The sequence below is a fragment of the Erpetoichthys calabaricus genome, chromosome 4, assembly GCF_900747795.2.
Source record: "Erpetoichthys calabaricus chromosome 4, fErpCal1.3, whole genome shotgun sequence".
NCBI classification, from domain to species: Eukaryota; Metazoa; Chordata; class Cladistia; order Polypteriformes; family Polypteridae; genus Erpetoichthys; species Erpetoichthys calabaricus.
This window is the reverse complement of record NC_041397.2, coordinates 181,168,476-181,186,154: the sequence shown is the minus strand read 5'-3', so window position 1 is coordinate 181,186,154 and position 17,679 is coordinate 181,168,476. Positions and strand designations below refer to the sequence as shown.

At 39.1% G+C, this 17,679-nt stretch overlaps 1 protein-coding gene across 3 annotated transcripts in view; it reads left to right on the top strand.

Annotated features, from left to right (window-relative positions):
• The window catches only part of jade3 (jade family PHD finger 3), an 82,300-nt gene that overhangs the window by 52,946 nt on the left and 11,675 nt on the right, over window positions 1-17,679 (top strand). For all 3 annotated transcript variants that reach the window (XM_028800018.2, XM_051927092.1, XM_028800020.2), the window contains 5 exons: window positions 1,657-1,868; window positions 2,484-2,651; window positions 2,760-2,876; window positions 8,894-9,349; window positions 9,936-10,053. In XM_028800018.2, the coding sequence (XP_028655851.2) occupies window positions 1,657-1,868; window positions 2,484-2,651; window positions 2,760-2,876; window positions 8,894-9,349; window positions 9,936-10,053 (1,071 nt within the window). The remainder of the gene's footprint in view (window positions 1-1,656; window positions 1,869-2,483; window positions 2,652-2,759; window positions 2,877-8,893; window positions 9,350-9,935; window positions 10,054-17,679) is intronic.

Genomic DNA, 17,679 nt, shown 5'->3' with positions numbered 1-17,679 from the left:
CAAAGTCGATCATCGAACTGAGGCCTAGGGTGTCCTGGTGCCAAGTGCACATATGAACACCCCTATGCTTGAACATGGTGTTCGTTATGGACAATCCGTGACGAGCACAGAAGTCCAATAACAAAACACCGCTCGGGTTCAGATCAGGGGGGCCATTCCTCCCAATCACGCCCTTCCAGGTCTCACTGTCATTGCCCACGTGAGCATTGAAGTCTCCCAGCAGAACGAGGGAGTCCCCAGAAGGTATGCCCTCTAGCACCCCCTCCAGGGACTCCAAAAAGGGTGGGTACTCCGAACTGCTGTTCGGTGCATACGCACAAACAACAGTTAGGACCCGTCCCCCCACCCGAAGGCGAAGGGAGGCTACCCTCTCGTCCACCGGGGTAAACCCCAATGTACAGGCTCCAAGTTGGGGGGCAATAAGTATACCCACACCTGCTCGGCGCCTCTCACCGGGGGCAACTCCAGAGTGGTAGAGTCCAGCCCCTCTCAAGGAGATTGGTTCCAGAGTCCAAGCTGTGCGTCGAGGTGAGCCCGACTATATCTAACCGGAACCTCTCAACTTCGCGCACTAGCTCAGGCTCCTTCCCCTTCAGAGAGGTGACATTCCACGTCCCAAGAGCCAGTTTCTGTAGCCGAGGATCGGACCGCCAAATCTGGCCAAAAAGATTTAGTCCTTAATAGAGGCAAGTGAATATGTTTCATTATCAACATTTTGAATAATACTACTAACCGTGTTTGTCCGTCAGTGAGTGTGGTTTAAGTTCCATTTCACAACAACAGTTTCAAAACAAACTTGTATTATTCAAGCCTTAACAAAATTGAGAAAGCCATGTATGACCACAAAGTAGCAGCAGCTGTTGGCATCTCTTCTGAAATTGTATAATGTATATAAATATGAGAAAATGCCTTCATAATCATGTGTTTGAGTGCATCGGGAGCTCTATTGTGTTCTACAGTGGTCTCGTGCCACATTTAGGGTTGTTTCCTAACTTGAGCTTAGTTGAGCCAGAATATGCTCCAGCTGCCTGTTTGAAGTAACATGGTTCCACTAGTTCTTAATAATGCAATCTAAAATATTTTCCTATCTTGTATTAAAAAAAATAAATAAATAAATACTTTTTTTTAAATACACTGTCCAAAAATGACAATAAATGACAATCTTTTTATACTGGTCATAATTAGCTCAGTAATTACCCAGATGATAGGGAGTCTTTGAGTACATTGTGATTTGTAACTGTGGAATAATAATTGTCAGGGCTTTCATTTTAGTCCAGAAGTGAATATATTGATCAAAGTTTCACTGTTGCTTTTAATCAAATTTTATTAAAAAAAAAAAAATCAATAAGGTGTTTTATTTAGCTGGATATGATGCACATTATGGTTTATGACTTAGTCCCAACTTTGAAACACACTTGTTAAATATGCAGGTCTGCATTATAAACATTCAGTTTAGCAATTAAGAATTCAGTGTGTGAAAAAATTCATAATGATATTTCAATGGAATATCTGTTAAATGAAACTCCACTTTAAATTACAGAGTTACTACATTACTACACTGTGCTATATGCTGTCATATTGGGTGCAATTAACTATAAAGTAAATAAAGCACTTTAGTCTCTCTATAGACTTTCTGTGTTATTTTTTATATTTTAGGATATAATCTGGTAAATGAAGATACTATGGAGAAAGTAATGGAGGCTCTGGAGCGTCAGTGCTATGACAAGATGAACCATGCAATTGAGACAGAGGAAGGGCTGGGCATAGAGTATGATGAAGATGTCATTTGTGATGTATGTCGCTCTCCAGATAGTGAAGAGGGCAATGAAATGGTTTTTTGTGACAAATGCAACATCTGTGTACATCAGGTAGATGAACTTGTAAATGGTTTAAAAAAAATTCTGACTACCACATAAATATTTTGAATTGCCTGTTACCTGTATATAAGAAATTAGAAGTGTAAGCCTTTGTCAGTTATTTTTAGTTAATTATATGCAAATTTAAATAGAGAACTGTCACATTACGTTACATTACAATAGCAATTGCAATGTAAAGAATGTAATTGCAGTGAAAGCGAGATGTGAAGCTTGACCATTTATGGATGGCCATGTGTTCAAACTCAAAAGTATTACTGATCAGACAGTCGCATTATTAATTGTGCATAGTGTCTAGTGGGAGCTGACATTCATAAATTGCCTTTTTAAATAGACTTCATGACTTAATGAATTTTTGTTAATGTGTTGAATTTAATCTTGTGGCCCTTCAGATAATTTTGTGGTGCTACTGGAGTTTTATTAAAAAAAAAAAAAAAAGTGATCAAACTCTTTTATAGTCATGGGTCTAGAGATGCCCCCCCCATCTTATACTGTACACTATAAAATATTTTCTTTTTTTATGCATTTGTTTTAACCCAAAATGTTTTCTTTAAGTTCAGCATATTTTCCTTCAAATTATAACGCATTGGGCTTTTACTTTACTTTTAGGCCTGCTATGGAATTGTTAAAGTTCCACAAGGTAGTTGGTTGTGCCGGACATGTGTCTTAAGCATCCATCCACAATGTGTCTTGTGCCCAAAGAGAGGTGGTGCCATGAAAGCAACCAGGGCAGGGACCAAGTGGGCACATGTAAGCTGTGCTTTGTGGATACCAGAGGTAATTTAAATTCTTGTCAGCAATCACAACTGAATACAGAATAGTCAAGTTATGTAAGAACTGTTTTTGAATAACAACATAAATTATTTATTACTGTTTACTTGTTAGGTCAGTATTGCCTGTCCAGAAAGGATGGAGCCCATTACCAAGGTTTCTCATATACCACCAAGTCGCTGGGCACTGGTCTGCAGTCTTTGTAAGCTGAAGACAGGTGCTTGCATTCAGGTATGGGTCTTTGTTCAAAAGTAAAAATATACTAATGTAAAAGTATACACTGTTTTAGATTATGACACCCTCATGTGAAGTAAATGATGTTGACTATCTCGTAACATCTATGTATGCCAAGGTCAGGGAAATATTAGATGGCAAACTGACATTATGTACTTAAATGCAGAAGACAGAGGCACATGGAATGACCTGAGTGACTTTGTTAAATTGTTAATGGCCATATGACTGGGTCAGAGTTTTTCTGAAATGGCAAGACCTGTGGGGTGGTTATGGTCAGCAGCTGACAAAGCAGCTACCAACCGTGATTAGAGGAGGGAAAAACTATGAATCCTCAACAAGGTATTTGGTGGCCAAGATTCCTCAATGGAAGAGGTTGATGAAGACTAATGTCTAGTATGAACCTATGGAAGGGCAACTGTGGTATGTATTTCAGATACTTTTAATGATGGTTATGGGAGTAATGTGTCATGACACCAGGTGCCTCCTGCTGTGTAGCTGCAGGCCAATCCGTATGTCCATGCTAAACCCTGTCCACTGTCGAAAGTACCTAAAATGGATATGCAAACCTGGAACTGAACAATGGGAGAAAGTTGTGTAGTTCAGTGAATCTCATTTTTTTGTTGCACTGTTTGGAAGCCTGTTTGTCATTTACCTGGGGAAGAATAGCACTTGGATGCACTATGGGAAGAAGACAAGCCAGTGGAGTGAGTCTGGTGCTTTGAGCAGTGTTCTTCAGGGAAAACTTGGGCATTAATTTAAGGCATAAAGCCTACCTAAACATTGTTACAGTCCAGGTACACTCCTTCATTGTAACAGTATTCCCCAGAGGAAGTGGCATTTTTCAACAAGATAATGCACCCTGTCACATAGCACAGATTGTTCGGAAATAGTTTTGAGGAACATGCTTAAGAGGTCAAGGTGTTGCATTGGCGTCTTGTTTTCCCAGATCAGAATCGTATCCAAAGAGTTGGTGGATCTACTGCAAATGTCCCAGAGCTTCAATTATAAAGCTGACATACGCACACATAAAGAGGCTTGAAATGTATCTATGCAACTTCCCATGCAAATGTCAGGATTTATCAAAGAAAACTTGATATAAAAATGTGTATATTTTTATGGTAGCTGAGACACATGGCATACACAACATTTCAGAGAACTGGGAAATGACAACAGTTTTGATAATGTAGAGAAATACAGGTAAACCAGGCAAGGGACGACTCACACATATAATAATATCAGTGAGCCATTATAATGTGTGTTGATGTGACAAAAATATTCCAGGCGGAGTGGTGGCTCTGAGGCTAGGGATCTGCACTGGCAATCGGAAGGATGCCGGTTCAAATCCTGTAAATGCCAAAAGGGACTCGGCTCTGTTGGTCCCCTGAGCAAGGCCCTTAACCTGCAATTGCTGAGCGCTTTGAGTGGTGAGAAAAGCTCTATATAAATGCAAAGAATTATTATTATTACAGTAATCCCTCGCTATATATCGCGCTTCGCCTTTCGCTGCTTCACTCCATCGCGGATTTTATATGTAAGCATATTTAAATATATATCGCGGATTTTTCGCTGCTTCGCGGGTTTCTGAGGACAATGGGTCTTTTAATTTCTGGTACATGCTTCCTCAGTTGGTTTGCCCAGTTGATTTCATACAAGGGACGCTATTGGCAGATGGCTGAGAAGCTACCCGGCTTACTTTTCTTTCTCTCTCTCTTGCGCTGACTATCTGTGATCCTGACGTAGGGGGTGTGAGCAGGGGGGCTGTTCGCACACCTAGACGATACGGACGCTCGTCTAAAAATGCTGAAAGATTATCTTCACGTTGCTACCTTCTGTGCAGCTGCTTTTAAGTATGCTGCACGGTGCTTCGCATACTTAAAAGCTCAAAGGGCACGTATTGATTTCTCTCTCTCTCTCTCTCTCTCTCCCCCCTGACGGAGGGGGTGTGAGCTGCCGCCTTCAACAGCTTTGTGCCACGGTGCTTCGCATACTTACAAGCCAAACAGCCCTAATGATTTGTTTGCTCCTTTGAAGAGGAAGATATGTTTGCATTCTTTTAATTGTGAGACTGAACTGTCATCTCTGTCTTGTCATGGAGCACAGTTTAAACTTTTGAAAAAGAGACAAATGTTTGTTTGTAGTGTTTGAATAACGTTCCTGTCTCTCTACAACCTCCTGTGTTTCTGTGCAAATCTGTGACCCAAGCATGACAATATAAAAATAACCATATAAACATATGGTTTCTACTTCGCGGATTTTCTTATTTCACGGGTGGCTCTGGAACGCAACCCCCGCGATGGAGGAGGGATTACTGTACACCTCAAAAATGAATATAATTAACAGACTGCATTTTATTCCCTTTTAAGAGAAGCCAGTGTTATGTGTTGTACTGAAAATCGTTTTAGGTTTTCGTTTATTTCATTTATTTTGTTTTATTAGTTTATATTGCCTACTTGCAGGTTTTTGCTCCAACCCAATCCACATTACTAACCGAGAATGCAATGGGCCGTGGCCGCAAAAGACGTACTGCGCAGGCGCCCCACAAATAATCGCCACTCCCGTTCAATAATGAGTCCAGTATTCAGGAAAATTCATTGGGATTAATGAATGTCATTTGCAATCATTGTCATTCACTTAACTTCCCTGAAGAAACAACTAGCAATACAAGTAATGAATTTACACGTTGTTCTCAAATGGGTCAAATTAGACTGCCTCCTTTACATTCATATCCTGAATATCCACAGAACCTTCCTAGGGTTACCACTTTTAATACAAAAAAATAAGGGACACATACTGCAGCGGGGGCCACATCCGAGTGCCAACAGTTTGCAGACTCTACTTAAAAGACCCGCCCTCCTCACTGGACAGTTAAAATGACCAATCAAAATAACGATGACATCAAGTATTACCCAATCAAAAGTAGGAAAGGAGGCATCTTCATAAAATGCGTGTGGGATGATTTGCATGAGACGCTGCTTTAAAAAAAAGGATAAAAAAAAATACGGGACAAAACCCATCCCGTATTGATTTAAAACGGGACGCGCAATTTCATTCTCAAATACGGGACGATTCCGTATTTTACAGGACGGGTGGCATCCCTGCCCATTACTAAACGAACCGTCCGTATTAAACATACGTCATCTGAACACATTCAAATTAGGCAGCATAGGTCGATCTCATTATACTGATCCATTATTAACCGTTTAACCACAGAAAAGGCAAAATATTAACAGTGAGTGCGATCCTCCTTATTACTTATCCATATATCTAACGCTGAAGAACAAACAAGTAATGAATTCACGATCACAGGTACAAAACGATACGGCTCAAGTGACGGGACCAAACACACAAACCCGCATGAAAAAAAAAAATACACGTCAGCGCATACAACGCGCTTCTGAAACCCCGGAAGAAAAAATGTCTCGGCTCCAAAACGCAAAGCTCAACTAACACATTAACAGAAACGAGCGCAGATGGACAGACACAATGAACGTACACGCATACAGCACGCGTCTCAAAGTGCTGCATCGAAACGGGCAAGGGTTCAAAACGAAACACCTCGAGTCTCAGAGATACAAAAACGGCAGCGAAGGGACAAAATAAATAAACGCAATTCATGAAAATTCATTGGGATTACTGAATGTCATTTGCAATCATTATCATTCACTTAACTTCCCTGAAGAAACAACTAGCAATACAAGTAATGAATTTACACGTTATTGTCAAAAGGGTCAAATTAGACTGCCTCCTTTACATTCATATCCTGAATATCTACAGAAGCTTCTAACTGACGAAGTACCTGAAAGTGAAAACTTTATGAACTGCATTAGATCCTACAATAGTTCATTTGCTTTTGCATCTAATGCCATCCAGTCACTTACTCAACACCATTGATAAACTTCTACAAACGTTGATAAATAATAATATTCCCTTTGGAGCAAAGGTACTTTTATTAGGAGGAGATTTTACACAGTGCTTAGCTATTATTCCACATTCCATGCGCTCGGCTATTCTGCAGTCCACCTTAAAATACGCAGACAATTGGCATTGCTTTCAAAAGAGTTACGGAGATATTTGGAACAGCAATCTCATTACACCAAATACCCCTTTTAACACAACAAACTATATTATGTCCAAAAAATATTAATGTTGATCACATTAGTAACCAGGTCATTTCATTACTTCCTGGAGTTGCACAGCTCTTTCTAAGCTCTGACAAAGTTGACTCTGATGACGACAATGACCATCTTAATTTCCCCTACATGCACAACTTTATTTGCTTCCTATATGCGTCATCTACACCTTCACACTATGCTATATCTCATTCATACATCACGCTGTTTGTAATTTCAGAACACCAGGGGTTGGCGAGCGAAGCCCCCTAGTTGCTTAATAAGAAGTACTAATTGCTCAAATAACACTTCTGCTTCACTTAAGTTGTGTCGCTCATTAAGATTTTGAATGCTTATTGCTTATTTTCATCTTAAACAGCTGTATTCATTCAGTTTTTAATGGATCCTAATTAGCAATAACATGTGAATGACAAAAGAGACCAGCATTTCTCCATTTGGCTTGTTACCATTTACGCCAGTGTGTATTTATCTTGCATTATTTGGTTTAATTAAATACTTGGAAGGAAAGTAAAGAGAATAAAGTGAATGATTTGAGAATTGCTCATCCATTTTAGCCTTCAAATCATTTGGATGATATCCTTAGATAGGGGAAGAAAGTCTAGGATATGAGAATGACCTGACATAGCAGACCTGACATAGCACTAACAAGCCATGAAATTAAATTATTGGCAGAATTGCTTTCTAATTAAGCAACCGGGTTAGAACAAAAACCTGAAGCCACTGCGGCCCTTCAGGACTGTGATTGGAGACCCCTGATCTGGCCAATAGGTCAACAGTATCACAGCCAGTCTTCACTCCATAATATATGCTATGCTGAAAGCCATTAACTGACCTTTGAGGCATTACATTCAGTTTTTGTATGGTGTGAGTGTACATATATAAAACATGATTTTACTGACATAAAAGCAGCAGTGTCCTGTTCTACTAACATAATCTGAGCCATTTACACTCGTTTTGTAATAACCGCACCTAGTGAGAATTAAAATGCTTTTGTTAAATGTGAACAGTTACATTGCATTAATGCACAAGTCATATGTGATGCCGTGATGTGGCTCCCAATCATTGTGTCTCAACCCATGATTCATTTATTTTGAGGCTTATTAGCTTTGGCAGACATGACGATACTTTACATGGTGACTGGCATGTTGGTAAGGTAAAACTGGCTGAACCCTCGGTGTTTCATGTGGCCATTACTTTTCATTGTAACATGAATCATTTCATTACATGTGCCAGTTGGTACCTCTTCAGACACCAGTGCCATACTCCATTCCCAGGCTCCTGAAGAGTATAGATGCTATAATGTTTTTTCATGATTTTGCACGTTCCTTTGTGGAAAATGGACAGATTAAGTGGAGATGTCAGGGAGGAGTCTGGTATACCAGACAATTGAAGTTCTGCAGCATCATGATTGCGATTGCATATGTATGAGTTTGATTAGCATGCAACATATAGAGTATAGTTTGTAGATTGGATTAGGAATGTACAGTATGTACACCAGGTTTTATAAATCCGATTTTTTTTTTTTTTTGCATATGCATTTTCTTGTTTTTTGGCATACACATTTTCACACTCAAATCCATGTAAAGTATATTGAAATGGTACAGTGTCTGGTAAATTATACCAGAGGACACATTTAGAGGTCTTGTAGAGTCCATGCCTCGGCAGGTTGGAGCAACAGAATATTAGGCAGGTGTTCATAATGTTTTGGCTTTTCAGTGTATATAAGACAAACAATGGGTATTTTTGCATTGTGTCTGTAGCATGTTTAACTTGTTATTCACATTATATTGCTATATGTGTATTTTGTTTGATTAGAAAAAAGTGAGATATAGAACTTTAAGTCTTATTTTGCTGAAATGTTAATTGTACCTTTTGTACTTGCAGTGCTCTGTGAAAAGTTGTATCACAGCTTTCCATGTGACTTGTGCATTTGAATACAACTTGGAGATGAAGACTATTTTGGATGAGGGGGATGAAGTCAAATTCAAATCTTACTGTTTAAAGCACAGCAAACCTAAATCGGGAGAACCTGGGCAAAGCCCTTCACACCCCAAACCAGCTACAGAGACTGAGAAGACTAGTCTTAGGGCCCAGAAGCTGAAGGAATTGGAGGAGGAGTTTTTTGCTCTGGTGCGGGTGGAAGAGACTGCTGTTGAACTTGGCCTGCCTGAGTATGTCCTGGACTTTATCTTCCAGTACTGGAAACTTAAGCGAAAGTCTAATTTTAACAAGCCCTTGTTACCACCCAATGCGGGAGAAAATGCACTTTTGCACCCTAAAGAAGATAGCATTCATACACGCATGAGAATGTTTATGCATTTACGCCAAGATCTTGAGCGGGTATGTTCATTAGCACTCTGCATAGGATTTTGCTGAGCATCGAAATATACAGCTAATTGTGTAATTAGTGAAAATAAATACTAGAAGTACAGTAAATAATACTTACATAATTAAGCAATTTTGTTCAGTTGTTCACTGTAACCTAACACCATGTTTTTGGCTGACCATCTTGGTTTTTCAAACGCCACTCTTCCTCTGTACTTGGGCACAATGATTTGTAAGTTACTTGAACTGAAGAGCAGAGTTGGTGATACTGACACACTTATTCTGGCACCATTTCAATGTTATTGATAGTCTGCTATAATTTGGAAAGGGCCATTGTAACTAAAAAAAACTGATTTCTCACTGAGATTATTTGAACATTCTTCTGTTTTTTTGTATTCTGTCATTCCTTTTTTTTTTGCTTATTGAACTGTTTTGCAGAGGGTGTGTTTATTTTGTGAGTCTTATGATCATTCTTAGGTTGCTGAATGAGTAAGGCAATTCATTTAACTTGTGTGGAGTCTTTTAAATCTTGAGCTATGGTAGTTAATGTGTCTGTTTTGTTCTTCTTTTTTTTCCCTCTTTCAAATTTGTGATAATGTAGGTAAGAAATCTCTGCTACATGGTAAGCCGGAGAGAGAAGCTAAAATTGTCTCACAGCAAAGCTCAGGAGCAGATCTTTAGTATGCAGGTGAAGCTTATCAACCAGGAGCTGGCTACAGGTAGGCATGTGTGTTATGCATGTTTGTGCCCTACAGCCTTATCTATTGTTATATGCTACCTATAGTTTTTAAGAAAGCTATTTTTTTCCACAATTTCCACCCCAAATTTACTAAATATATCTAGAATGGTCTAGTAAAGATGGCAGCATAATTCCACCTATTTATTAAGATCCTATTTATTAAGACGTAATGGTCTCAAATCCACTTTGACTGATTTTTTTCTAACACTTGGCAAGGATGGATTAACAGTAAGAAACTACAAGAACACAGAGGTATACCAACACCACCACAGTGGAAAAGTAGGATAATTTCCCCTCCACCATAAATGTTATAGGTTTGGTGTTTCTAAAGAGTGTCGTGCAGCCTAGTCTGACAGTTGTACATAAGAGCCACTCCACATGGGTGCTTACCTATTCAGTGTTGTGTTTATGAAGTGTTGGCCACATGACCTTCCCTAACAATATCTCAGCAGTTTTGTTGAATGTAAAGCTTGTTTTTTTTTTTTTTTTGGTTTTTTTTTTATAAAATTACTTTATAAATACATGTGTGTGTAGCTACCAGTGTTTTAAAAACTTGCATAGCTATGATGTTTCTTTTTTTTTTTCTCATCCATTTTGAATAACCATTTAATTTCCTTTTTGGGTTGCAGCTTTTGTTGAAGAGTTTTTTGGGGGTTTTTTTCCTTTCTTATCGTGGGTTGTGTTCAGCCACCTTGCATTTCCATTTAACCACGTTGCATTTACATTTCTGAGAAATGCCAAGGTGTAAAAGGAATGGACAGTGAAGATCAGCGGCCATAGGTGGAACCTTCCAATCCATCATCCTAGAATGGTGTCGTTTAGGTAACGCCAGATTTTCATGTAAGATGGCGCCCCTCCTCGTTTCCCCTTGGAGGTCCGGCGTTACCTGAACAACACCATTCCAGAAAATGGATTGAAAGAGGTGGACAAAAAGATCTTACTCATTGTCTATGGCCTCCCAGGTCTCCAGACCTTATCCCTTGCGATTTTTATCTATGGGGGTACATTAAGGAAAGAGTGTTTGTTCTACCTATGCCCGCCTATCTTCAAGATTTGCAACATCGAATTGAGGAAGCTGTGAATTGAGCAACTAGGGACCAGTTGACTCTTGTCTGGCAAGAAATGGTCTACTATTTTGATGTTTGTTGCACTACACATAGTGCTCCTGTTGAGTGCATGCAACCTCAAGGAGCATAGGACCAAACTTTGAACTTTCCTGTATCCAGTGAAGTGCAGAATGTGTTTCTGTCTTATACAGTTTTTTTGAAATAAACATTTGAAATCTGCTCTTTCATTTTGAAAAGCCCTGTGTGTGTATATTTGTACTGTGTGTGTGTGTATATGTATGTATATATGTATGTGTGTATGTATATATATATATATATATATATATATATATAATATAATACATACATACATACATACACTAGTCATTTAGCCTGTTACAATAACGGGCGCTAGAACAGTAGTGCATAAACATTGGTAGGAACAGTCTATATTAAATGGCAAGGGACTTTGACCTCATTCTTTTTGTTGGTCGTATTTTTCTTTCTTTCAGCCCTTCTTTTGTTGAAGTTTACTTGCTGAGCTGACCGTTCTTTGTGGACTGCCGCCGTGTATTGTGTGTCTTTAATTTTCTGTGATAGTAATACTGTCTTGTACGTCCGCTGGCTTGTATGTCCGTAATATACCTTTAATTTTCACTGGCGGTAATACAGGCGTGCGTGTCGGTAATATGCCTTTAATCTCCTCTGACAGTAACACTGGCTTGTATGTGGCTGTAATGTGAGTCACTGTATTGTGTACCTTTAATTTCCTCTCGCAGTAATACTGGTTTGTATTTCCGTAAAACGCCTGTAACTTTCTCTGACAGTAATATTGCGCATCGCACCATGCGCCACGCATGCGCACTTCACCAGAAGACACACACACACGGACACCTGGACGCACACAGGGATTTTATTAAAGAGGATACATAATAGGTCATATTTAACTGATAGACACTTTTCAGTGACTTTTAATTCATCTTCTTCTACTGTTCCTCTTAAATATGGTGTTCCTCAGGGATCCATTTTGGGTCCTATTTTATTCTCCATATACCTTCACCCTATTGGAGCTATTTTTAGATAGATAGATACTTTATTAATCCCAATGGGAAATTCACATTCTCCAGCAGCAGCATACTGATACAATAAACAATATTAAATGAAAGATGGATAATAATGCAGGTAAAAAACAGACAATAACTTTGTATAATGTTAAATGTTAACGTTTACCCCCCCGGGTGGAATTGAAGAGTCGCATAGTTTGGGGGAGGAACGATCTCCTCAATCTGTCAGTGGAGCAGGACAGTGACAGCAGTCTGTCGCTGAAGCTGCTCTTCTGTCTGGAGATGACACTGTTTAGTGGATGCAGTGGATTCTCCATAATTGATAGGAGCCTGCTGAGTGCCCGTTGCTCTGCCACAGATGTTAAACTGTCCTTTTAGGAAATTTTAACATTTCTTTTCACTGCTATGCTGATGATACTCAGGTTTATATTCCTGTCTGCAACTCTACAATAAATCAACTCCACAACTCTCTGTCTGAACTAAGATCCTGGATGGCTAATAATTTTCTTGATCTAAATCAAAATAAAACCGAGGTGCTTATAGTGGGTCCATCAGCTAAAGCCCAAATTAGTCTTGGACTTCTCGGCTCTTTCTCTGTCTTTTCCAAACCTCAAGTCCGCAATCTTGGTGTTACCTTTGATAGTAACCTCTCTTTTGAGAAACAAGTAAATTCTGTAGTCAAGAGTTGCTTTTTCCAGCTTCGTCTATTAGGTAAGATAAAGCCTTTTTTATCTTCTAGGGATCTTGAGATAGCTACTCATGCGTTTATTTTTTCTCGCCTCGATTACTGCAACTCGCTGTATTCTGGGATTAACAAATCCCTGATACACAGGTTACAGTTGGTCCACAATGCTGCCGCTTGCTTTCTGGTTGGGGCAAGAAAGTATGACTCTGTTTCTCCTATTTTAGCTTCATTACACTGGGTGCCTGTCAGTTTTCGAATTGATTTTAAAATCTTGCTGCTAGTTTTTAAATCTTTACATGGGCTTGCTCCTGCCTATTTATCTGAACTGTGTGTTTTACATCAGCCATCTAGAGTGCTTAGATCTTCTGGTCAGCTGTCTCTGGTTGTCCCTCGTACCAAGTGTAAAACTAAGGGGGACAGGGCTTTTGCAGCTGCTGCGTCTTGCCTGTGGAACGCTTTGCCTCATCACATAAAGAAGTCGTCTACAATTGAACAAGACTAAAGACTCATTTCTATTCACTTGCATTCCATGACCTTCAGTAATACTGATGGTTTCCTCTTTGTGATTATATAACATCTATATATTATGTATTTTATTTTATGTTCATATATTTAATTTCTATTTATGTTTTATGTTAATTTGTTTTGTTTTTCTTTTATTCTATTATTGTAAAGCACTTTGGCCACAGCATTACTATGTTGTTTTAAATGTGCTATATAAATAAATTGACATTCACACACGCACACACACACACATATACACACATATACAGTATATATATATATATATATATATATATATATATATATATATATATAATATAATTTAATACTGCTCAAAAAAATTAAAGGATCACTTTTTAATCAGAGTATAGCATCAAGTCCATGAAAATTCTGGGATATTGATCTGGTCAGTTAAGTAGCAGAGGGGGTTGTTAATCAGTTTCAGCTGCTTTGGTATTAATGAAATTAACAACAGGTGCACTAGAGGGAGAACAATGTTTTGACGATCCCCAAAACAGGAATGGTTTAACAGGTGGAGGCCACTGACATTTTTCCCTCCTCATCTTTTCTGACTGTGTTTTCACTAGTTTTGCATTTGGCTACGGTCAGGGTCACTACTGGTAGCATGAGGCAGTACCTTGACGCTACAGGGGGTGCACAGGTAGTCCAACATCTCCAGGATGGCACATCAATATGTTCCATTGTCAGAAGGTTTGCTGTGTCTCCCAGCACAGTCTCAAGGGCATGGAGGAGATTCCAGGAGACAGGCAGTAGTAGGTCCTTAACCCATCAGCAGAACCGGTATCTGCTCCATTGGGCAAGGAGGAACAGGATGAGCACTGCCAGAACACTACAAAATGATTTCCAGCAGGTCACTGGTATGAATGTCTCTGACCAAACAATCAGAAGCAGACTTTGAGGGTGGCCTGAGGGCCCGACGTCCTCTAGTGGGACCTGTGCTCACTGCCCGGCACTGTGGAGCTCGATTGGCATTTGCCATAGAATACCAGAATTGGCAGGTCCACCACTGGCACCCTGTGCTTTTCACAGATGAGAGCAGGTTCACCCTGAGCACGTGTGATAGACGTGAAAGGGTCTGGAGAAGCCATGGAGAACGTTATGCTGCCTGTAACATCGTTTAACATGACCGGTTTGGTGGTGGGTCAGTGATGGTCTGGGGAGGCATATCCCATGGAGGAACACACAGACCTCTACAGGCTAGACAACGGCACCTTGACTGCCATTAGGTATCCAGATGAAATCCTTGGACCCATTGTCAGACTCTATGCTAGTGCAGTAGGTCCTGGGTTCCACCTGGTGCACGACAATGTCCAGCCTCATGTGGCGAGACTATGCAGGCTGTTCCTGGAGGATGAAGGAATTGATACCATTGACTTTTCCCCATGTTTGCCTGACCTAAATCCAGTAGAACACCTCTGGGACATTGTTTCGGTCCATCCGATGCCGCCAGCTTGCACCTCAGACTTTCCAGGAGCTCAGTGATGTCCTGATCCAGATCTGGGAGGAGATCCCCCAGGACACAATCTGTCGTCTCATTAAGAGTATGCCCTGATGTTGTTAGGCATTGCATACAAGCACATGGGTCCATACAACTGCGGAGTACAATTTTGAGTTGCTGCAATGTAATTTCAGCAAAATGAACTGCTCATGGGTTTGATGCTTTTCTTTTGTGTGGGCAGTTGGTAAGATATATAATGAACGATCTCTTAAGATTATCTACAGAATGTTAACATTAATGTTGCAGCAAATGTAGAAAATTTACTGTTAATAGTGTGTATAAAACTGCTAACCCAAAAATACAAGTAATCGCCACTTAAGTTGCGCTGGAATAAAAATGAATGTTTAAAACAAATGTGTGTGAAAATAAACCAGTAAGGAAGAAGGCAAAGAAATCAGACTTTTGTCAGAAGCCAAAGCAAACTAATAATTTGGAAGCTTTTGATGGTCTTGATTTTGTGCAGTCTTTCTTCCAGTTTCATATTCAGTAACAAGTGTATATTTATCCATTTATACTGAAAGCATAGTTCTTTGCCTTTTTACATATCTGGCACCATTCCATTAACAAGATAGTAGCACTGCACATATTTAATATAGAAACAAATCAAAATATCTATACCGAACACAAATGACATAATGTAATATTGATGTAGAAAATACAGAAGCATATACTTTTATAGAAATGTCATAAATTTGTTACCTAATACACATACTTTATTAATACATGGATGTATTTGCAGAAGTCTAGCAATATCAGAAAATGTAAAAAGATGTAAATAATAATATAGAATAAAGGATGAAACTGTCTTCAAAATCTAGAATGCTGTCACAGTTGTTTGAAATGCTTTGGTAAGCAGTATGTTATATACATACCATTCGGGTGTGTAGGTGGAATATTTACAGTCTGAATTAATTATCATTAGTGGGCTTTTTTGGTTGTGTGACACAAGAAATGCACATTTCTTATATAATTATACTAGAAGTCTCATGGTACTTAGGTGGTTTTACCTTAACTAACAGTTAATGGAACTTCTGGAAGGTTCCAGCATCATCTTTCTCTCAAACACACAGGCTGCTCCACAAACACAGTACAGTACACCCCCAAAATTCACAAGGGTTACATTTCTAGAGCACCCGTGAATTGTGAAAAACCGCAACTTTTGGATGTGGTTAAAAAATGCCTTTTAAATGTTTATTTTTATAGTTTCAACCTTAAATACAGTATGCCCCCAAAGCACTTTAATTTCGTTGCAAACTTGGCTTAATACATTAATACATTATCTAAAAAAATTACTTAAATACATTACCTAAAAACAGAATGTAAAGGTAAACTGTCTACTGTACTGCTATGTCTCCCACGGTGCTAGAATGTAAAATACCGATGTTACCGCTATATGTACTGTAATTCATGCAAGCGCGTTTTCTTTGGTATGCGCTGTCATTTTCTTTGTTATAAGTAGAGTAAATACATAATAACTTCGTTTAATTAAAATACAGTAAAATGTACGGGTACTCACCAATGATGAATGATATTGATGATGATGATGATGAAGAAGTAGCTGTGCAGTATGATGCAGAGGATTTAAAACTCCTTCGGTGGCGCCTCTTCTTCAGGCCCTTCAGGAGGAGTCGTTTCTTTGTACGGGTCTTCTTCTGGTGGGTTTTGTGCTGGCTTTTCTTTATAGGTTTCAGGAACATTGTGATAGGAAGTTGCTACATTGTCTGCTGTAGCGAACTGCTGGTGCAATTTCTGTGCTTTCTCACGGATGATATTACCGTCCAAGGGGATATCCTTCCTGCAGTCGGTGATCCACAGTGCCAAGGCAGATTCCATCCTGGCGATATTTTTTATTCCTTACGGTTGTTACCTTTTTGGCACTATCACAGAAACTTACAGATACGGTACTCCAGATCGCTGTTTCGTTCTTCTTTATGTAGCATACGGTGCTTTCATTAATGCCATAGTGGCGCGCTACTGCCGCATAACTTTTTAGTTCCCGGAGCAAATCCAGTAGTTCAGACTTCTCCTGGAATGTTTTAAACTTCTTCTGGCGCTTAGGCTCAGTTTCAGAAGCCTTAGAAGGTGCAGCGCGATTCAATGACCTTGTGTGCGTTTAAAAATAACAAAACAATAACAAAATTGAAAACACGAGGACACTCAGCTGGAGACGCGTCACAAACCAGCAGTCAATCATCAGCAAGGAGAAATGAATAACGCTCTCAGATTGGCTACTTACACCATCCCAAACTGCATTTCCCTCAGCGGTTGCTTCTGGTTCTCTCTACAGCACAGTATTGCCATGAAAAAAGCCATAAAAAATTGCAGAGGATATTTGCGCTTTCCGCTAACAATTAATAGTTAAAGAAAAAAATAGAAAAAATCCGCGAACCCTCAACCGCGACTTTGCGGGTGTCTACTGTACATGCTGTACTTCTGAATTGTACAAGTAAAATGTTCCATGCACTTAACCATCTGACTAGTTCCATTGGTTCTCTAATTTTAGCTGCATAAAAGCTAGTGGGACTAAGCAGTAGCATAGTGAATATAAATTCAAATTTTATTTAAAATGTATAACAAGTTTAAAATAGTGCTTGTGATAATCGGTCAATATTTTCAGCAATGTTGTAGTGCTAAAATCAAAGTGAAAAAAGCAGATTTCAGTAAGTAACATTTTTAAGTGATATACTTCATTCTTTGTCCATGTTACAGTTTTATTAGAGTCTAGTGATTTTTTTTTTTTTTTAGAAATTAATTGCTGTATTTTAACTGTTGTGTGTGTGCGTGAATA